The 22,864-nt window shown below is 40.0% G+C and overlaps 1 protein-coding gene across 1 annotated transcript in view; it reads right to left on the bottom strand.

Moving 5' to 3' along the window:
- Window positions 1–22,609, bottom strand: part of Gk5 (glycerol kinase 5) — a 77,858-nt gene extending 55,249 nt beyond the window's left edge. The window contains exons 1-4 of the mRNA XM_046431746.2: window positions 22,365–22,609; window positions 11,671–11,764; window positions 9,216–9,291; window positions 2,832–2,925 (exon numbers count right to left, since the gene is read on the bottom strand). Coding sequence (XP_046287702.1) covers window positions 2,832–2,925; window positions 9,216–9,291; window positions 11,671–11,764; window positions 22,365–22,526 — 426 coding nt within the window. The 5' untranslated portion in view covers window positions 22,527–22,609. The remainder of the gene's footprint in view (window positions 1–2,831; window positions 2,926–9,215; window positions 9,292–11,670; window positions 11,765–22,364) is intronic.
- Window positions 22,610–22,864: the final 255 nt, after the last annotated feature.

Below are 22,864 nucleotides of genomic sequence, written 5' to 3'. Positions count from 1 at the left end.
TTCAGTATTTTAATACAGCAGCAGATACCTGGAACCTGCACAGATGGAAAACTATATAGAATGTAACATAGGCACACAAATGAGTACAAGTAAAACTGGAGAAATCTAAATAAGATCTATGGATGATATTCATGTTAATATCCAGACTGTGACGTACTATAGTTTAGAAAAATGTTATCATTAGGAGAAACTACACAGTATATAAGGGACTTCTGCAATTTTTCTTATAACAACATCTGAATCTATGATTACGTTAATTAAAATTTCAATTTAAAAGACGCATGTCACAGGGCTGGGGTTGTGGCTCAGCAGTACAGCGCTCACCTAGCACATGGGAGGCCCTGGGTTTGATCCTCAGCTCCAAATATAAACAAATAAAATAAAGGTATTGTGTCCAATTACAACTTAAAAAATATTTTAAAAATAACACGTCACCACAAGGAACTGATAAATGTTGGAGGAGACATTCTGAAATTTAATAAGTTTGGTGCAAGAAACAAAGGGAAATGTGAAAGACTAGGGTAGAGAGGGCTCTTCACAAGGGCAGGGAAGGGTTCCCAGAGGGGCTGACACATGGGTGGGTCCCTAATCACGAGAAGGATCCAGTCATCCAATCATGATGGGAGAACTCAAGGTGAGAAAGGACTGGAGAACTACATGAACAGTATGCACCTGTAATCCTAGAGGCTTGGGAGGCTGAGGTAGGAGGATCACAAGTTCAAAGCCAGCCTCAGCAACTTGGCAAAGCCCTAAGCTACTCAGTGAGACCCTGTCTCTAAATAAAATACAAAAAAAGGCTGGGTATATGGCTCAGTAGTTGAGTGCTCCTGGGTTCAATCCTCAGTACAAAAAAAAAAAAAAAGAGCTACAAGAACAAAAGCAGACGGGCAAAGATGGACAAAGGGGTCTGCAAAGTGGATAGGGCCAAACTGTGTTGAGGAGTTGGGATTTTATGCTAGGGCAGAGAAGACGCAGTGATCACTAAGAACAATGAGAGAAGGCCTGGGTGGCTGAGCAGGCTGGAGGAAGACATGGCTGAGGAGATGACTCCATGTCTCAATTACTTCCTATTCCTTGGGCTAGCGATGGCCAAACTAACGACCATGGTGCCAGCTCTGACAAATGCAGTAGAAACAGCTCCCACAGCCTGAATCCCAAAACCATGAGCCCTAGGAAGAGTGACAGCAGGGAGGGGTTCCTCCACAGCTAGGACACGCCTGCAACAGGGCAGGCTCAACTGTGCCAGTATGCTCTTTGGTGCATTTTCCACTAAGAAGAACCAAAACTTTCATCAAGCACATGTTCAGTTTCAGGTAGATTCAGCGCTTTTAATGCTCAGTGTTACGCATGAGGTCTTAGTTTTACATCAAAATTTGACATCTGGAGTTCATACTGTAGAAGTAAAATGTTTTTGTGGTCACAACTAATTTTCAAAGGAATAAAAGTTTCAAATATCTCTCTTAACTTAAGGAATATTTGGTGGACTATTCAACTTTTTTTTTTTAATATTTATTTTTTAGGTGTAGATGGACACAACACAATGCCTTTATTTTTATGTGGTGCTGAGGATCGAACCCGGGTCCCGCCTGTGCTAGGAAAGCACTCTAACGATTCCAGACCCTTAGTGGACTATTAAAAACTACTGGTTCAGGGGCTGGGGTTGTGGCTCAGTGGCAGAGCACTCACCTAGCACGTGGGAGGCCCTGGGTTCAATCCTCAGCACCACATAAAAATAAATAAATAAAATAAAGATATTGTGTCCAACTAAAAAATAAATATTAAAAAAACTAATGGTTCATCAATCCCCAGTATCCAAAAAAAATTATACATTAAGCCATAAAATTACAAAGTAAAATTTATGTATTTACTTATTTAATTTTTTGCAGTGCCAGAATGGAACTCAGGGCTTTACAAAATATTAGGGAAGACACTCTACAACTAAGCTGCATCCTCAGCCCTAAATGATTTTATTTTAAATTATACATTTCAGGATTCAAGATATTTCCTTAAAACCACTTTCAACTCCTTTAACTACCATTTCTTTCCTATACACAGAAACTCTCAATATTCAGTCTCACAAATTATTATGACAAGATGCATTTAAATATATGTAAAATATATATACACACATATATACACACAATATATGCACTGTCTGGTGCCAGCATAGTAGCTGAGAAGGCATTTGATCATGAGGCATTAGAAATTGATTATTTTATCAATATGGAATATTAATTGGAACATCAAACACCGAAGGTTGGACCACGTTTGAGGAGGTGGAAAACACCTGACCCTTTGACTCAGTAATCTCACAGTGAGGAGGGAGGGAGATTTCAGAGAAATAACACAATTACAGCTAGTGTTGATGCTGTTGCTGCTGCCACCACTAGCGACAGCACTGTCACTGACTGATGGCCTAGTACTTCCAGGCATAAAGTGAAGAGTTTGTGGCAGGCTGCCAGCTATTATCTCAGTATCCATTCTTCACTTTATTACAACAATGATGAAATTTGGATATTTCATTCTATCTAGTCTGTGTCTTTTCCATTTCTCAAGGATAGAAACACAAATTCCCACTAACAGGTAAAAGTGTGGTCCCCCCAACCTCCTCAAGACTTCCCAAGGTGCAACTATTAAGTACTTAAGTCTACCATATATAATTTTGGGTGACTATTATTAAACTTTACTGGTTTGGGGAATTGTTTGTGTACTCTTAATATCCTAAAGCAACAAACGAAGGAAGTTATGTAATTAAACTTACTACAGTTAAGAGGTAGTTATAGGAAAAAACAATAACATCCAAATCACATAAGATCTAAGGAAAAGATTACCTTCATTATAAGAGAATTATTCCAGGATTTTACAAGTTCAATTGCTCTTAGGTCTTGCCAACTAATAAAGTTGTGAAAATGATTTCCTGTTTTCCTAAAAAAGAAGGAAACAAAGTTTTGAGACTCTGTAAACATCAGAGACTATACTAAAGATCTGCCATGAGAGAAAACAAAATTAGAAGCTAAAATATAATTTCAAAGCATGATTTAATTAGATGGGGCTTTCTGAACAGCTTCTCTTTGATTTTTTAAACTAAACACACTGCATCACAGTTGTGAAATTTTAGATCAGATTCCATCCCCAAAGATAATCTTTTTGAAATACTACAATGTGTGCACACCCCAAAACAACAAACGAAAAGGCCTTTGAAAACTTGTTCCACATATTTCTCTCTTTCTCTCTAAGGATTGAACCTAGGACCTTGCACATGAACACTGTACCACTAAGCTACATCCAAAGCCCTTTTTTTAAATTTTTTTTTTTTTAGTTGTTAATGGATCTTTATCATTTATTTATATGTGGTGCTGAGACTCGAACCCAGTGATTCACACATGCTAGGCAAGTGCTCTACCACTGAGCCACACAACTCCAGCCCCTCACCCCCAGCCCTTTTTATTTTTTGAGACAGGATCTCACTAAGTTGCACAGGTTGGTCTTGAACTTGCAACCCTCCTGCTTCAGCCTCCTGAATAGCTGGGATAAGAAGCTTGTGCTGCCATGCCCAACGGCTTCTTTAAAAGCAAGATACAAAGCCAATGCCTTTTCCCTTCCTTGTACTTACCCTGATACATATAATCAGATAAAAACTTCTGACCTCAGAGGATCTAAAATATCACCTGAGCCTATTTCTTTACCTTTCAATTGTAGGATTTGGCCTAGCCTTCAGGAACCTAATACGCTTACCAAAATTTCACCAATAAATAGAAATTCAAACCGGGCATGGTGCCATGCTCCTTAATACCAGTTTCTTGGGAGACTGAATCAGAAGGAATGCAAGTTAGAAGACAGCCTGGGCGACACAGTGAGATCCTATTTGCAAACAGAAAAGGCAGGGGACGTAGCTCAGTAGTAAGGTACTTGCCTAGCATGTGTGAGGCCTTGGGTTAGCTCCCAGCCCTGCAAAAAAAATTTAAACATTAAGAAAATAAAAACCCCTGGGCCAGGGTTGTGGCTCAGTGGTAGAGTGCGTACCAAGCATGCATGAGGCACTGGGTTCGATCCCAGCACCAAATAAAAATAAACAAAATAAAGGTATTGTGTCCATCTACAACTAAAAAAATATATTTAAAAAAGAAAAGAAAAACCCCAGAAATTCAGCAAATCCTGGGTCAATACCACAATAAGAGTACAGCACTAAAAAAATATAGAAGAATCTGGGCATAATGACACACACCTATAACACCAGGTACTGGGGAGGCTGAGGCATAAGGGAAAGATTCCAAGTTTAAGGCCAGCCTGGACAACTTAATGAGATGCTGTCTCAAAATAAAAAAATAAAAAGGGCTGGGGATATAGCTCAGTGATGGTGTACCCCTAGGTTTAATCCCCAATAGTGGAAAATAAAGAAAGAAGTAGTGAAAAACTCCTTTCTCCTATTAAGGGTCCTACAAATCAGCCACTGGTTCCCACAAACCTGTGCGCCAGCAGTGACTGCACATGCTCTACCACTGAGCCACACCCCCAGCACAGCATCTACTAACCTTCAACATTAAACTCGGGCTGGCTTGCTACCCTCTTCAGGTCCCCTCCTGTGTCACTTTCCAAGGCTGCCATTCCCCACTCTACTTAAGCAGTCCACATTTATGGTCATATCCTCAATGATTTCAGCCAATATTTATAAGGCAATCTTTGTTTCTGGGGACAGAGCTGTGAACAGAGACAATGCATCTTTGCCCTGATGAACATACTTTTTACCAGGAAATTCAAACAAAGAATCACTCAATTGCTTACATAGGACAAGAATAAATGTCATGGAGTAGAAGTTCAAGGTGCCATAAATATATTTAACAGAGAGACCATTCCTGGACTGGGGGTCAAGAAAGGCTTCTTTGAAAAGTGACTGTGGAACTGAGCTCAGAAGGTTGCTTAGGAATTAACTAAGAAGGTGAACATTTTTTTTTCCCTGCCTTGGTACTGGGGATTGAATCCAGGGGCATTTAACCACTGAGCCACATCCCCAGTCCTTTTTATTATTTTTTTTATTTTGAGATAGGATCTCACTAAGTTGCTTAGGGCCTTACTGAGTTGCTGACACTGGCTTTGAACTTGTGATCCTCCTGCCTCAGCCTCCCAAGTTGCTGCAATTATAGGCATGCCCAACAGGAAGGTGAATATTCTTGAAAAAAAGTGCTGTTATTTTTTCAGTCATCATGAAGCAGTGTTAGGGACTGGCAGGCTAGTGTGCTGAAGAGCAAAGTGGGGGAAATCAAATCGTGGAAGCGATATTGCCAATTCAGATCACAGTACAAGACAATCTAGAAAACTGACCTCAAGGGGTAGCACATATTCCAACATTCACATAGCACTGACTTGGCTTAATTCTATTTCTACCAACAATAAAAGGAGAAAAAAAGAAGAGCATAAATGGTAATGTTATAATGAAACTGTCTTAAGCCCTTCCAACACGTTATACCATTCTGTGGCTCTTATATATTTTGTGTCATAAATAAGTGGCAAGAGCCATTAACATAAATATTAAATGCTACAATGAAAGACATATTTCATGTGGCAAGATCATGGAATAAAACTTGAGTAAGGAGACTTACTTGGGGGCTGGCACTCCTACTCAGCTTTGTATTCAGTTCAGCAGCACCACAGCGAGTCACTCCCTGGGAACCTCCCAACAGTTACGGAGGGTCCCCGCTCACTGGCACGACTCACGCAGTTTATGTTACTGATTGGCACACACCCTGATCTGAGGTTAGTTGGCAGAAGTCTCCCTGAGAGACACAGCGACGCAAGAAACAAATAGCTAGTGATTTTGTAAAACAAAAGAAATTTTTAAAAAATCAAAACAGAGGTCATATATTTGGAGTTATTTTAGAAAGTCAGCTAAACACACCACTGATTATATTGAAGGAAAAAAAAAAAGAAGTTAAATCCAAAGAATATGAAGAAAACTCAAGGACTGAAAAAAAAAAAATTAACAACATTGAGTTTCCCGGTCTCTTACAGGGGGAAAAAACAAGGAGAAAAATAGTAAGAAAGTTCTAAGTTTTATACTTCCTGATAGCAAGCATATGGAAAACAGTGTTTGTATGGCCATGAGGACAGGGATATATCCTGCTCATAGGAAAAAGGCAAACAACGAGGGGGGAGGAGGGGCACTGGCTGGACTGGAGCAAACAATAGATTGTTCCAGAGGGTCTGGTCTGTCTCCCTTCCCACAGAGGAACAAGGCGTACTTCAAGCTTCTGGAACCTGCCAGCATCATGCACCACAGCAGCTCACTCAGGCCCAATGAGCAGAATAAGCCTCCATTATTTTAGGGTAAAGAAGAAAGGGGCCTTGCATCTATCTTAAAAAAAATCTGCATTACAGTTTTCTACAAGCAAAGAGTGTTTCTAAAACTCACAGAAGAATACAAATATTTCAAAAAAGAAAAAAAAAAAAGCCAAGAAAAGAAACTCACATAATTGATCTAGGAAGAAAACTTGTTCCCTCTACAAAGAAAAATAGCAATACCAATAAGGGAAGCAGACTGCTTGGAATCTGATTCTTATATCTTTTCTAAAAACAAGGTATGGTCCTACTGCTGCCCAACAAGTGTATTCCTAAAACTCCTATCTTGAATGAGAGGTACCAGATCCTGACGAAAGCACTCTGGGGGGCCCATGACCTTATCACCAAATCCAACCAAATGTGACACTTCCAAACAGCTCCCTTCCTGGAAACACTCTCTTGCCTCCATGACCTTATCATCCCCTTCTCAGCCTGGCTTTGATCCTGCTTTGCCAGCTTTTTCTTTCCTGATTTCCTTTTGATTCTGGAGGAAGGGGTCATAGCCCAAATCCTCAGCCTGCTTCTCTTCTCTCCAAATAATCCTACCAGATAAATCCACTTGTCTAGACTTCATATGCACCAGCAGTTCTCAATTGAGCATGATTTTGCATGTGGTTGTTAAAATAGGATGGGAGTGGGGGTGCTTACTGGCATCTCACAGAGACCAGGAAAGCAGCCAAACATCTGCATGCCATGGAACAGTTTCCACAAGAAAGAACTTCCTGTCCCTAGACTTCCACAGTGCCATTGATTAAATCTACACAGATAACTTGAATTCATTCATCACTTCATCTGATGATATATTACTATTAAAGACTCACCATATTCAAGGCACTGGAGGGCAGGCACAGGGGGACTGCAGATGAAGGTATCAACCTCAGACACACCGTGCCTCGAAACAGAAAGTACCTATATGGAGATCTGCTGTGCCTCACCCTAAAGACGCCAATGTTCCAGACACCTCCATCATATCTCCACATTCAGACATCCAAAACCAAACACTTTATCATCTTCTCTTTAACCTACTCTCCCCAAACCCAACCTGTTCCTCTTCTTGTGTTCTCTCTCTCTCTCTTTTTTTTGTGCTGGGGATTGAACCCAGGGCCTTGCGCTTGCGAGACAAACACTCTACCAACTGAGCTATATCCCCAGCCTCCTCTTTTTAAAAAATATATATTTATTTATTTATTTTTTTAATTATAGGTGGATATAATATCTTTATTTTTATGTGGTGGTAAGGATCGAACCCAGTGACTCACACATGCTAGGCAAGTGCTCTACCTCTGAGACACAACCCCAGCCCTCTTCTTGTATTCTCTGTGATTTTTATCACACTCTCCAAAATATCAAGGCCAGAAATATTGCTAAATTCAAATTTCTTCCTCTTGCCTAACACTAAATCAGAAACCATGTCCTAGCTAGGTGCTGCCCTGTACTCCCACCTGTAATCCCAGCTACTCAGGAAGCTGAGGCTGCAGGATCCCAAATTCAAGATCAGCCTTAGCAAATTAGCAAGACGCTGTCTCAAAATAAAAAATAAAATGGGTCAGGAGTATAGCTCAGTGGTAGAGCACCCCTGGATCCAATCCTCAGTACTGCTGGAGCAGAGGTAAGTTTGTATGAATTCACCCCAATTATATTTTTCAGATTCGCAGGGATTTTCCTCCTCCTACTTATATTTCTCAAGGCCCAAGTTCAACATATACTTTGGAGTCTAGTGCTTTGTAATAAAGACAAATTTTACAGGGTTGGGTTTTTTTTCTCCCTTAAAAAAAACTCACACTGGCTGGGCACAGTGGCATACAACTGTAATCCCAGCAACTTCAGTGGCTGAGGCAAGAGGATCCCAAATTCAAGGCCAGCTCAGCAATTCAGGGAGGACTTGGACAACTTAATGAGACCCTGTTGCAAAATAAAAATCAAAAAGGGCTGGGGATGTTAAGGGCTCCTTGGTTCAATCCCTGGTACCCAAACCTCTGCCCCCCAAAAAACAACACATGCTGGGCTAGAGGCTTGGCTTGATGTTAGAGTACTTGGCTAGCAAGCATGAAGCCGTGGGTTACATCTCCAGCACTGCAAAAATAAAATAAGACAAAAAACCCAAAAAGATAATTTGGAATCTTGGCTCTATTTACTGAGTAATTTTGAACAATCTCCTTATTTCTTTGAGTTTCAGTTTCTGTCTCTGTAAAAACAGACACAATACCTAAATAACAGGTTTGTTATAAAGATAATGAAACTTGGAGTATCACAGGTGTTCACGCTATGGTTGCTATTAAATACCATAATTATGTCTAATCTGCATATGCCTCGGATGCTTGGTACCTACATAGTAAATTAGGAGTAGTCTGAAAATTTAAACTATAAGCACAATATTGGAATTTTCTGGGTTGCCAGGTGCGGTGGTGCATGGCTATAACCCCAGCAACTTGGGACACTGAGGCAGGACTGCAAGTTTGAGCCAGCCTCAGCAACTTAGCAAGGCCCTAAGTAACTTAAAGGAGACCCTGTTTCAAAATGAAAAATAAAAACGGCTGGGGAGGAATGTGGCTCAGTAGTTATGTGCCCCTGGGTTCAATCCCCAGAACAATAACAACAACAAAAGATTGTTAAATTCCCTGACTCTCTCTAGGAATAACATAATTTTTTAGATCTTCAATCCACTCCTTTGGAAGTTAACATCCAAAAAGAGGAGGAGAATTTCATGACAAGAAGCTCTTTATTGTTATTTTACATAAGTAAAGCCCAAGACCAAGTGAGTAGCCTGCAAGCCAGAAAGTAAGCTCATCTCAATTCACCAAAATACCCCAAACAGGTTTTGCAGCTGCTTAAGCACTGAAGCAGGAACCCACAATACAGTGCTTATCACACAAAGCACTCACCTGTTCCACGTAATGAAAGTCGCTCTCTGTGTGGATATACCAAGACCAACAATCTGGTTCGTCTGTGCTCCTGCAGCTGCAGGTGAAGACCAGTGAAACACATGTTTAAAAGCCAGTGATGTTTACTTGACCATATTACTGCATGGAAAATAAATTATTCAATATAATCTTTAAGGAAAACTCTTGGGTTTAGCACTTTGTGGGGGAGGGAGTTCTAGGATTACAGGCATGTGTGTGGCCATGCCCAACTGGGCTTAGCATTTTAACGAAACAATTAGAACTAATAAATAAAGCACTACCTGGATGATTTTGTAGTTTTTTTTTTTTTAATTTAAAAGGAAAAAGACATAGCCTAACAAAATAGCTTTAAACGTTAGAAAAAGAAAAATGTATTCAAAGTAACTCAGGTAGTATGTTCTTCTTCCTGATAACACTAAAAAATTGAAATTTAACCTAGGTGGTGATCAATCACAACATAAGATGATTGATGGAGATAAAGGTAAATAATTATTAAAGCTGAGAATATGTTTTCAATACAAATAGAAATTAAGGATGTAAATAAAAACATGTTTTTAAAATCCAAATTTCCTAAAATATAGTAATACCAAGTGATTTTTATAATTTTTTTTGAACCAGGGATTGAACCCAGAGGAGCTTTTACCACTGAGCCACACCCCAACCCTTTTTGTTTTTTTATTTTGAGACAGGGTCTCACTAAGTTGCTTAGGGCTCCATTAAATTGCCAAGGCTGGCCTCAAACTTGCGATCCTTCAGTCTCAGCCTCTAGAGTCACTAGGATACAAGTATGCACCTGTAACTTTCTTTTAAAACATCAGTTTACCCCACTGGGAAAATTTTGGCCAACTTCAATTTGAGCTCTGAGGAAAATTATCACACCATACATAGTATTCCTTACAAAAATATTCAACCTGAATCTCATGATGAGAAAATAATAAGACAACCCCCAAATGAGGGGCAGCTTGCTAAACTGGCCTGTGCTTGCTTGCTTTCTTTTTTGAATACTGAGGATTGAACTCAGGGGCACTCGACCAGAGTCACATCCTCACATCCTCAGCCCTATTTTGTATTTTATCTAGAGACAGGGTCTCACTGAGTTGCTTTGTGCCTCACTTTTGTTGAGGCTGGCTTTGAACTCAAGATCCTCCTTCCTCAGCCTCCCAAGCTGCTAGGATTACAGGAGCGCACCATTGTGCCAGGCTTCGCCTGTGCTTTTGAAACTGTCGATGTCATAAAGAACCTGCTATAGATTAAAGTAGACTAAACAGACTAACAGCTATTTGCAAAGCCTCATCTTTGCAATCTAGACAAAGAAAAAGTTATTATTATTTTTTTACTGAGATAAGAGAATACTGAAGACTAAATACTAGAGGACACTATGAATGCTAAATATTGTTAAATACTGTAGTAAGGTATTTACTAATTTCCTAAGTGTGATAACTGCACTGTGCATACACATGAGGACATGGCTTTTCTTTGGAGATGATGCTACAGTGTTTAGATGTGACAGATTACACCACAAATAACCCTCAAATATTTCAGGAAAAAATATTTGTGGAGAATTGTTTAAATCTGGGAGAAGGGTATACCAATGTTTGTTCTATTATTGTTGAAACGTTTTTTGTTTGTTTGTTTCTTTACTGTGCTGGGGAAGAAACTCAGGGCCTCATGCATGCTCTACCATGCTCTACTACTATGAGCTAGCTTCCCATTCCTTATTCTTGCAACTTTTTAATAAGTTTTGAAATACTACAAATTAAAATAAGGGGGAGAAGCAATTCAGGCTTGAAAAATGACATAAAATACTTTCTATAATCTATAAGTCATCTTCTGCAATGTTACTGAACACAGTTGCACTGAAAACATTTTTCTTTATTTTTTTCTTTTTGTGCTGGAGATTGAACCCAGGGCCTTGTGCATGGGAGGCAAGCACTCTACCAACTGAGCTATATCCCTAGCCCTAATAACACTCTTAAAGAGCTAAGATTTTTAGTCCATGGCTGTGGTTAGAAGACCACATCAACTGACCACAGAAGGAAAACTTACTTTACAATGAAGTAAGTTTTGAACAGTTGCGAACTCAGTACATGGTAACTGTTTATAACCCAATAGTATTCTATAAGCATCAGGAAATCAAGTCAGTCCTAGGTACAAGCAGGATGAAAGAAGATAAACATTCATTTAAATTACAGCTGAACAGACAAATGGGGGGACATGGTTGCTGTTACTTTTCCTTATTGAAGTGGTTTGCTGTGAACCACAAATCACCCCCCAAAAATATAGGGAAACTGTGACCCCTAATAAAATACTACATGTATATTATAACAACAAATTCTACAGAATCCTCAGAAAACTCTTAATAAAATCCCTGAGGAAAACTCTTATTACAATCAAAATATACCATAGAGGCCATTGTTATTTTTATTAATCCTATTACCTTTGATAGCATCTTTTATTACAGCAACAAATTGAGTCCAGAGAATGTCAGGATCAATTTCAACCCAGCCAACTCGAGGATAAAGGTTTTTTACCTATTTAAGAAAAGAGAAAATTTAATTAAAAATAATGAGATTGAGTCGACAGTAACTGGGCGTTGGAACTACTGGTTAAAATAATTAACATTATTTATCTAGTTAATTTTTATTGTTAAAACTGAGGGGCTGGGGGTGAAAACCAGGGGTAGAGTGTAGACTTAGCATGTGTAAGGCCCTAGATTTGATCCCAAGCACCTCCCCCAAAAAAGCAGAAAAAAAAATACATGTAGGAAATTAAAAAGACTATATGGTAACACCAAAATAGCAGTAGTTCATGAGTTTATAGAGATTTCATCTTCTTTTATCTTACTTTTATTTTTCAAGTTTTCTACAATGAAGGTATTTTATAATAAGACAAAAGTCAGACTTCTAAAAGGTTAAAAAACAAATTTAAAAAGAACTGAGTTCCAGTTCAGATTATAATGAGTAAAAGTGTACTCCATCCTGTTTCTTCTACTATGTACAAATATAACCCTAGAGAATACACAGGCAGCTTCTTGGACTCTTAAATAGTATTTAGTAGCAGGTGCACTGGGGAACTAGACAAGAACTTGTGTACCAATAGCACAAAGGAGGACTGAGTTTGGTCCCCAGAACCTCACCCCCACCCCCGACATACACATACACTTCTTTTTAGTACTATTAGACTGGAAGGGAACTTCCCATTTTTCTGACTTCCCCTGAACTAGTACTCTAAAAACTAAATTGGGTTCCAGGCAAAGCTCTGTTGTTTGAACTCATAGAACCAGAAGGGGAACCCCCAACACTCAGAGGGAACATAGTGATCCCCCTCTGCCTTTTTCTCTTTTTCCTCCAAGACTCCCTACTTTCACACCCAGGCTGGCCTGAAGTGTGGCTGCAGCAGTAATAGTGGTTATCAGTAGGATTCAACAAGCATCTACACACTGAGGAAGGGAAAACTTCCTTCCTAATCAGAGAAGGCAGTCCTGAGACCAGGAGGTAAACCCCTGTGGCTTTCTTTATCTCTCTGGGCCCCTGTTGCCTCAGATGCATCCAGAAAAATGAGGTAACAAAAGATCCAAATTTCAGGCTAAAGACCAAAAGTGAGGCTCAGGGAATTATAAAAAAAAAAAAATAGTAGTTGCACAAACACCTGTAATCCCAGCTACTCTGGAGGCTGAGGCAGGAGAATCCCAAGTTTAAGATCAGCCTGAGCAATTTAGAGAGACCCTATCTCAAAATAAAAAATTTAAATATGTGGTGATGTAGCCCAGTGGTAGTGTTCTTGCCTAGCATGCTTGAGACCCTGGGTTCAATACCCAGGACCAAAAAAAAAAAAAAAAAAAAAAAAAAAAAATATATATATATATATATATATATATATATATATATACGGAAATCTCAGAGAGAGATGAGCTTGGGAAAAACATCATAGAAAGTTGTAAACAAACTCCTAGGCTCACATGGAAGCTGTACTTGCATGTTGCATGGATGTAGTTCTGAACAGTATACCAAAGACATTAAGAACAAAACTAAGGGCCAGACAACTGCCTGAGTCACTAGGCTGTGCATATATCCAAGGCAAATCTGAAAAGTACTACCAAGATTTAGGAAACACAAGTACTGCTGAATGCATAATGCATAGAAGGCTGATCAGAACTAAGTCTGAACCCAATAACTGCCTGATGAAAGAAACATTAGCATTTTTCGTAAGATTTACATAAGACCCAGTCTTTTAACATAATATTTAAAAATTAGGGCTGGGCACAAGCCCAATCCCCAGCACCACCAAAAATAAATAAATACTTATATGATAAAAATTAAAAACTCACAGAATGGGCTCAATAGCAGAATGGAGATAACAAAAGAAAGTCAATACTTGAAGATAGATCAATAGTAAATATGTGGGCTGGCATTGTGGCTCAGTGGTAGCGAGCTCTTCTAGCAAGCGTGAGGTGCTGGGTTCAATCCTCAGCACCACATAAAAACAAATAAAGGTATTGTGTCCAACTTCAACTAAAAAAGAAATATAAAAAAATAGTAAATATGTAATGTAAACATGAGAAAGAAGAACGATTAGAGAAAAATAAAACCACAGGATATGTGGGACAATTGCAGAAGGTTTAATTATTATTGTATAACCATGGTCTCTGAAGAAGAAAAGGATTCATCGTAGAGAGAAAAGTGACTTCAGGGAAATAACAGTGCTGAAAGTGCCTGGAGTTCACAAAAGCCTTAGAAATCTCTACCAAAGTCTAAGGCACTATACCTTCAGATACATCATAATTAAAATGCACAAAACTAAAAACAAGGAAAAAAGTTTGAAAGCAGATGCATTACATGCTCAAAACTACATTTTTAATGTACTAAGTGAAAAAGAATCTTAGAATTCTATATCAAAACCCCAGTAGAATGGAGATGTATATATGTGCAAGATGATTTTAAAATTTATATGTAAAGGCAAAAGAACTAAAATTGTCAAAACAATGTTGAAAAAGAATAAACTTAGGGGCTGGGGTTATGGCTCAGGGGTAGAACATTCGCCTAGCATGTGTGAGACACTGGGTTCGATCCTCAACATGACATAAAAATAAAATAAAGGTACTGTGTCCACCTACAACTAAAAGATAAATGTAAAAATAATATTAAAGAATAAACTTAGAGAGATCATGCTATTCAATTGCAAGACTTCCTATAAAGCTACAATGATCAAAACTGTGCTACTGGCATAGAATGGACAAATAGATCAAAAGAAGAGAACAGAGTCCAGAAATAGAACCACACAAATATGGCCAACTGGAATTTTACAAAAGAGTGAAGACAATTTAATGGAGAAAATGATGTTCAACAAGTGATATTGAACAACTGGACATTCATATGCAAAAAAATCAACTTCAACCTGAAGTTAACTCAAAATGGATCAAGATCTAAATGTAAAACCTAAAATTATAAAATGTTTAGAAGAGAACATAGGAGAAACTCCTTATGCTTTGAGCTAAGCAAAGAATTCTTAGGACACCAGTCGGACAATTCATAAAGCAAACAAAAAAAGGACAAAATGGACTTTAATCAAAGTTCAAAATATTTACTCTGAGAAAGACACTTAAGAAAATAAAAAGACAACTTAAAAAAAGAAAATGAAATGACAAAGTATAGCCTAGTAGAAAATATCGGCAAGTCACACATCCAACACCAGGACTCACATCCAGAACACATAAAGAGGGCCACAGTTGTGGCTCAGTGGTAGAGCGCTTGCCTAGCATATGAGTTTGATCCCTGGCACCACATAAAAATAAACAAATAAAATAAAGGCATTGTGTCCATCAACAACTAAAATACACACACACTCACACACACACATATGAAAGAAATCTCAAAACTCCACAGTAAGCAGGGCTGGGGTTGTGGCTCAGCGGTAGAACACTCACCTAGTACATGTGAGGCCCTGGGTTCGATCCTCAGCACCACATGAAAATAAATAAACAAAATAAAGATATTGTGTCCAACTGAAAAATTAAAAAAAAAAACAAAAAACTACACAGTAAGCAAACAACCCCCTTAAAAAATGGTTCTTAAAAGACTTGATCACGCACTCTACAGAAAATATATGGATATCAAATATATACATGAAGACATTCAACATCAATAGCTATTAAGGAAATGAGAAATTAAAACCACAGTGAGTTACCACTCCTTATGGGTAACTGTAGGGGGGAAAAATAACAATAATAAGTACTAATGGGGTCTGCGGCTGTAGCTCAGTGGTGGAGCGCTTGCCTAGCATGTGTGAGGCACTGGGTTTGATCTTTAGCACCACATAAAAATAAATAAATAAGGTCTTGTGTCCATCTACAACTAAAAATATTTTTTTAAAAAAGGTGAAGTACTAATGGATATGAGAAATATTTGTCTCTTTTACATTCCTGAAGAGAATGCAAAATGGTACAGCCACTCTGGAAAAACCTGGCAATTTCTTATATAAGATAAACTTTTACTTGCCAGATGACTCACCAATCCCACTCCTGAGTATGTGCTCAGAAGAAATGAAAATTTATGTTCCCATCAAAATCTGTGCATAAATGTTTACAGCAACTCTAGTCATAACCACCAGAAACTGCAAACAATCCAAAATGTACTTCAACAGGTGCATGAATGTGGAACATCCATATAATGAAACCTCTCAAAAATAATAAAACAAGCCGGGCATGGTGGCAGACACCTGTAATCCCAGCAGTCGGGACACTGAGGCAGAATGATTTTGAGTTCAAAGCCAGCCTCAGCAAAAGCGAGGTGCTAAGCAACTCAGTGAGACCCTGTCTCTAAATAAAATACAAAACAGGGCTGGGGATGTGGCTCAGTGGCCTAGTGCCCCTGAGTTCAATCCCCAGTACCTCCCAAAAATAAAAGAAATAAAAAATAAAATGAACCAACTATCAATACTCACAACGTAGACAAATCTTAAAGGCATTATACTGAATAAAGCCAGCCATAAAAGGCTACCTACTGTATGATTCCACTCACAATGACAATCTGAAAAAGACAGAACAACAAACTATTCACAGCACACCTGTGATCCCAGCAACTGGGGGGAGGGATCAAGTTCAAGGCCAGACCAGGGAATTTAGCAAGAGCCTGTCTTGTCTCAAAAATAAAATAAAAGGGTTAAGAAGTAGATCAATAGGCAAGCACCCCTGGATTCAATCCCGAGTACCACATACACACACAAAAAAACAACACTACATCATAGAAAATAGATCAGTGGTTACCAAGGGTACAGTTTGGAAGGAAGATATGACCTCAAAGAGGCAGCAGAAAGGTGTTTAGAGGGTTACTCCTATATATGTGCTAAAATCCATAGAAACTACATACTAAAAAAAAGTCTATTTTACTTTGTTAATTAAAAAAAAAAACTGTAAAAGTCTATGGGTTTCGGGCTGGGGAGATAGCTCAGTTAATACAGTGCTTGCCTTGCATATACAAGGCCCTGGGTTCAATCCCCAGCACCACAAAATAAAAAAAAATTTTTTTTAAAATCTATGTGTTTAAGTCAACTTGATGGCATGAACATATGTATTTATCCCAATTCCTTTCTGGGCATGGTTGTGCACACCTGTAATCACCAGCAACTCAAGTGGCTGAGGAAGGAGGATAACAAGTCTGCAGTTAGTTTCAGCATCTTAGTGAGACCCTGTCTCAAAATTTAAAAATAAAAAACGCAGGGCATGATGGTGAACGCCTGTACTCCCAAAGGCTCCGGAGGCTGAGGCAGAGAATCATGAGTTCAAAGCCAGCTTCAGCAAAAGCAGGGTGCTAAGCAACTCAGTGAGACCCTATCTCTAAATAAAATACACAACTGGGCTGGGGATGTGGCTCAGTGGTCGAGTGCCCCTGAGTTCAATCCCTGGTACCAAAAAAAAGACAACAACAAAAAATTTTTTTTAATTCCTTTTTTTGGTACTCTACTACTGAGCTCCTTCCCCAGTCCTTTTTTTTTTTTTTTTTTTTAATTTTCAGACAGAGTCTCACTAATTTAGGGTCTAAATTGCTGAGGATGGCCTTGAATTTGTGATCCTTCTGCCTCAGCCTCCTACACTGCTAGAATTACAGGCGTGCATCCCAATGCCTGGCAAAATTTTTAAAAAAATGTTTTAAAGGCTGGGGGTACAGCTCATTGATAGACTGTCCTTGGATTCATCCCAGTAATAACAAAAGGGAAAAAAAAGTAATTAAAAAGACTTAAAGCTAAGGGTGTGGTAGCTCAGTAGTAGAGCACTTGTATACCATGTGTCAAAGACCTGGGTTCCATTCCTAATACTTAAAAAAAAAAAAAAAAAAAAAGGACTTCAAAGGCACAAGGACAAACAGAAGAGGAAAGCAAACAGGATCAGACTATATTTTAACACATATTTAAAATATGAACAATGAGTGGGCAGGTGGTACAACACTTAGCCTACTGGAGAAAATGCCCACACCTTACTCCCTCTTCAGAATACCTGCACCTCTGTTCTACCCACCCCACCCTCAACCCTACCACACTCTGGGGTAAAACCATTATTCCTCATAATGGCCAGGCTGCCCAGAGTCAGATCATCTCTACCCTACTTCTCAGAATGGAGCACTCGGGGGCAGGAAGCATGTCTCTTCTGTGCATTTCATCCCCAGTATCCAGAAGTGCCTAGGACATCACAGGTATTCCTCAAATAAAAGGTGAACAAGACCAGTGCAGTAGTATGTGCGGGGCGGGGGAGGAATAATGAATCAATATATAAGCAAATTATCACAGCAAGGGCCATCAACAGAGAAGAGATTTTACAGTTGAACACTAGAAATTAGAGATACCTCTGAATGCTGAGATGCCAGATAGGGCCGTATACAAAACTGATTCAAGGTCTTTTTAAAGATCTCAGCCAAATCACTGCCTCTCCCTAACCTAGCAGAAAGTAAGAAGTTTACTCTCTAGAGTAGCTAAACCCAGAGTTCTATATAACAAATACCAGATACAGATACAGCTGAGTGCTAGAGCAAGGCATGGTACTGAAAAAGTGAACAAAAGCATCATTTTAGGAAAATTTCTAAACATTTAAGAAATAAATAAACACAAAGAACAATAACATGGGGAACAGAAGGGTGACTTAAGGTACTGTAGGAAAAAGAATCTATTATTATTCAGTGAGCTCATCAGTAACAGATTTAATGAAATCTATTTCTCTTCCATTAAAATATTTCTGTCATTTCCATCCAAGGGTTTTCTGACTACAGATTATAATGGTTCAACAACAACACTTTCTCATCCCCCAAAATTCAATGTGGTATCACTGCTTCAGGCAACAAATCTTCAGACTTGATGATGGACCCACTGGCTCACTTCACCTAATTCCACCAACCTGGACAGGTCACAGCATCTCTACATTGGTCCATTTTCCATTGCTATAATAAAATACCCGAAGTTGGGTAATGTATAAGGAAAAGAAGTTTATGCAGCTCACTGCTTTGTTTTGTTTGCAGTACTAGGGATTGAATCCAAGCACACCTTGCCCCTGAGCCATATCTCCAGCCCTTTTTATTTTTAATTTTGAAACAGGGTCTTGCTAGGTTGCTGAGGCTGGCATTGAACTCACTGAACTTGTGATCCTCCTGTCTCAGACTCTTTAGTTCCCGGGATTACTAGGCCTGCGCACCACCATGCCCAACTAGCTCACAGTTTAGGAGGCTGAAAGTCCAAGATCTGCCGGTTCCCTCAGTTTGTCCTCTGATGATGGCCCCCTTGGCTGCATTATATCATGGCAGATGGCCATGGCATCACTGCAGGATTTATGCAAGAAAAAGAGAACGTACAGCAAGTCAGGAAGCCAGGGAAAAGGAAATTGCCAGGATCCCAAAAGCCAAAAGAACCACCTTGGTTCCTCTGAGGACAGCACCCTCAGTGACCTAAGGACTCCCCACTAGGTCTCACGTCTTTAAGGTTTCACCAGCTCCCAATAGTGCCTTACTGGGAGCCAAGCTCCCAACACAACCCTTGGGAACTCAAACCATAGCAGTCCCCAACATGTAACAGGAGTGAAATATGTCCCTCTCTAGGAGAACCAAACCAAAATCAGATGGAGAATATAATCAAAGTTAAGAAGAAAACGTCTTCTGACTACAAACAACAACAAAAAAATGATAACCAGCAGTGTATTTTCCAAGAGGGTACCATGAGTACACAGTATTGGAGATGTCACTGTTCTCACTGGAGTGAAACTTCTGTCCTGAACTTGTTCTTCCAATCATTATCTTACCAACTTCTCAGAACAGCATGATACTCAACTGGAGAACAAGATAAATTTTCTATATCAAAACAAAAAAATTTTTTTAGTTGTTGATGAATCTTTATTTTTTATTTATTTATATGTGGTGCTGAGAATAAAACCCAGTGCCTCACACATGCTAGGCAAGTGCTCTGCCACTGAGCCACAACCCCAGCCCTAATTTTCTACATTTTTCAAAACAAAATCAAATGTGCACCTGTGCGATTTTATATAATATTTAACAACAATATTTAAGAGTCTAGAAGAAATACTTTAAAAAAGAATACAAATTCTCTGGGCTGGCAATGTAGCTCAGCAGTAAAATGCATAACCTGGGTTTGTTCCCCAGCACAACTGAAAACAAAAACTAATGAAAAAGTCCAAAGTGCATCTCTGTTGTTAAAAATTTTAAAAATATATGAGTGTACAAGAAATAAAACTGAATTCTTCTGAGAGGTCTAGTACAAACCTCCTAATGTAAGTCCTCATGTCTGGGATTTCAATTTTCACTAAAAGGTCAACACTATCTATCTTATTCATGTCTCCAAAGAGTTAGCTCTTTTCAGGTTTTTATTACTATTCCTTCTATCATAGTAGCATGGGTGTGATTTTTTTTCACTGGAGAAAACAGATACAATCAAGTTTTTTTGTCTAAGTCATAGAATTCATGAAGTAAACTGAATTCCTAACACTTTAATTATTTATTTAATTCATTTAATTATTTATTTAATTCATTTATTTATTCTGTGCCCATGAAGTAATAAACCAGGGGCTAATTTGCAATGTAGACCGACAAGATCTTCCCAAAGAACTCAAACTATCTGCAGTAAAGGACCAGATGCTGCTTTTGTATTTTTATTTTTATTTTTCTGCAATGCTGGGGATAGAACCCAGGGCCTTGCACAGGCTAGGCAAGTGCTTCACCAGAGAGCTGCACCCCCAGCCTTGTGGGCCAATGATTTTTAAGATACAATTAAAATAAGTTCCTAGAAAATGAGACACACAAAATAAAATCCCAAGTGTTTCATTATTAAAGACAACAGACATAAAATTGCTTTGCCAAATTGCTACACAAGTTTCTAAACGCTTAGCTTTACTTATTTCAAATTCAGCAGTCCCAGACCCATAGTTAAATACTACTGAAAGCTTCCACCTCAAGTTGGAGAGACATTGCTATAAATTCCTTCATCTAAAATACTGCTTCGTCCCTGGAGGACAAATTTTTCATATTTTCATTTACTCATATATTTTTGCAGACAACTTCTCCACAGATTAGAGTATGAGCAAACCACCCTAGCTTCCTTCAATCACTGCAATTTTGATTCATCTTTGAGATTCTTAACCTCATTTCTAAAACACCAATGACTTGCCCCAAATTATATAGCAACTGTGAAACCACATTTTCTAACAAGTTTCTCCTTTTGGATCCAAATACTCCATTTTTTAAAAAAAATCATTGCTTAAAACAAAAGCACTTTGTGTCTAGAATTCTAAGGGAGAATGTAAAAAGTATCACTGTGTTTGTGATAAAGGCTCATAATAAGATAAGGAGTACAGTCACTGAAGGACAGTGTCTGTCTTTCATCTGTCCTTTCAGGTTGGGGTAGAGACAGGGTTGAGGCCAAGGGGTATTCCTGCACTGCTAGCCAGGGAAGGAATCAGGGATTTGCTGCAGTCCCAGCTCCCTGTCCTTTTACTGAAATCTGAATGAAAGTCTGATGTTTCCTCAAAACGAATTCTCAAAGCCCTCTCTACTTACTTGCATCCTAGGTAGACTGGCTCCTGGGCAGCTGCTGGGATAAAAAATACAGTGGGAAGACAGGTGGACACAGAGAAAAAAGAAATAATCCCATACCGTTGGAAATGGTTGAGGAAACGAATTGCTCCATACCATTTCTAACACAAAAAGATGCAGGTATTGAAAAGAGAAAATAAGAAAACCATATCTAATAAACATTACTTCTGGTGCATTGAGAACGAGAATATCAAGTTGTTGAGCCAGAGTTGTGGCTCAGTGGTACAGCGCTTGCCTGGCATGAGTGAGGCATTGGGTTTGATCCCTGGCAACCCGTAAAAATAAAATAAAGATATTGTGTCCAACTACAAATAAAAAAGTATTCAGAAAAAAAAAGAATATCAAGTTATTGGCTGCTGCACAGAATAATCAATAGTTCAAAGCTTTGCTAACAGCCAACCAATGACTTCGTAGGTTTCTCAACCCAGGAAAAAGATGTTTTTATGAATTCTCAAAGTTGAAAAGAAAATAATAATAATAATGACAACACAACTTTCAAAATTGCTCAATTCCTCAATATTCATGGAAACCAGCTGTTCATGTAAGGAAGCAGCACTTTCAGGAGTAGTTAATAAAGATGACAACCGAAAAACAGTCAATAAATTAAGTTTTGTCAAAGACCTAAAAATGTTTAATGTAAATAAACTCGGAATTGGAGGTTTATCAAAGAAGTACAGGAAAAAGCAAGCAAATCACAAACCACCTCTGGCTGGATACACGGACCCTGCCCAGTGCCGCACAGTGAATCACCTCAAGTCCCACCCAGGTAAGGCCGGAGAGGGGACTTCCAGGAAACAGAGCCCGCGAGCGGCGCGGGTCACACACCCGCCGGGTGCGCTCAGCGTGGCAGGAAGGGCGCCCGCGGTGCAGCCCGCGGGCGGAGGGAATGCGCGATGTGGCCGTCCGGGCGCGCCACTCAGGTCCCCGGGCCCGCCGTGCGGCAGGTGGCCGCGTCCAGGCTGGGAGGGGCGGACCCGCCCGCTCGCCTCTCGGGATCGATCCCGCGTGTTCCGCGAGACCCACACCTGCGCCCCGACGCCCGCTCCCCTGTCACCTTCTGCGCGCTGGAGCCGCAGACCCGCGCCGTCCGGTCATAGACGTGGCAGCGGATCATAGAGCTGCCCACGTCCAGCCCCAGCACGAAGCGAGCGCGCGACGCCTCCAGCGTGCTCTGCTCTGGGCGCAGCTGCTCCAGGCTAGTGGGCAGCCCCGACATCGCGACGCTGCACGCCGCTCGGCCGCAGCCGCTTCCACAGCGGGCGGGCTATAAACGCCGGCACCTCGGGGACTGAGCGCGCCCTGCCGGGCCACCGCCCCCGCCCCGCCCCGCCCCCTCCGCGAGACCGCGGGCGCCCCGCCCCGCCGAGGCTCCGCCCATGCGTTGTGACGTCACGTCTGCGCGCCGGGCGGCCGCGCGGGCAGCGTAGAGGTGAGCCGGGGAACGGGAGCGCCGGGAGTCTACACTGGTCTTGTCTTCGCCGCCGTGGCCTCGGATCCCGGCGGAGGTGGCGTGGACTTAGCCGTCGGTTCGAATGACTTCGCTTACGGCCTCCC

The sequence above is a fragment of the Marmota monax genome, unplaced genomic scaffold (assembly GCF_021218885.2).
Source record: "Marmota monax isolate L192 unplaced genomic scaffold, Marmota_monax_Labrador192_F-V1.1 WCK01_AAM20220418_F8-fsc00022, whole genome shotgun sequence".
NCBI classification, from domain to species: domain Eukaryota; kingdom Metazoa; phylum Chordata; class Mammalia; order Rodentia; family Sciuridae; genus Marmota; species Marmota monax.
This window is presented reverse-complemented; position numbering and strand designations above follow the sequence as displayed.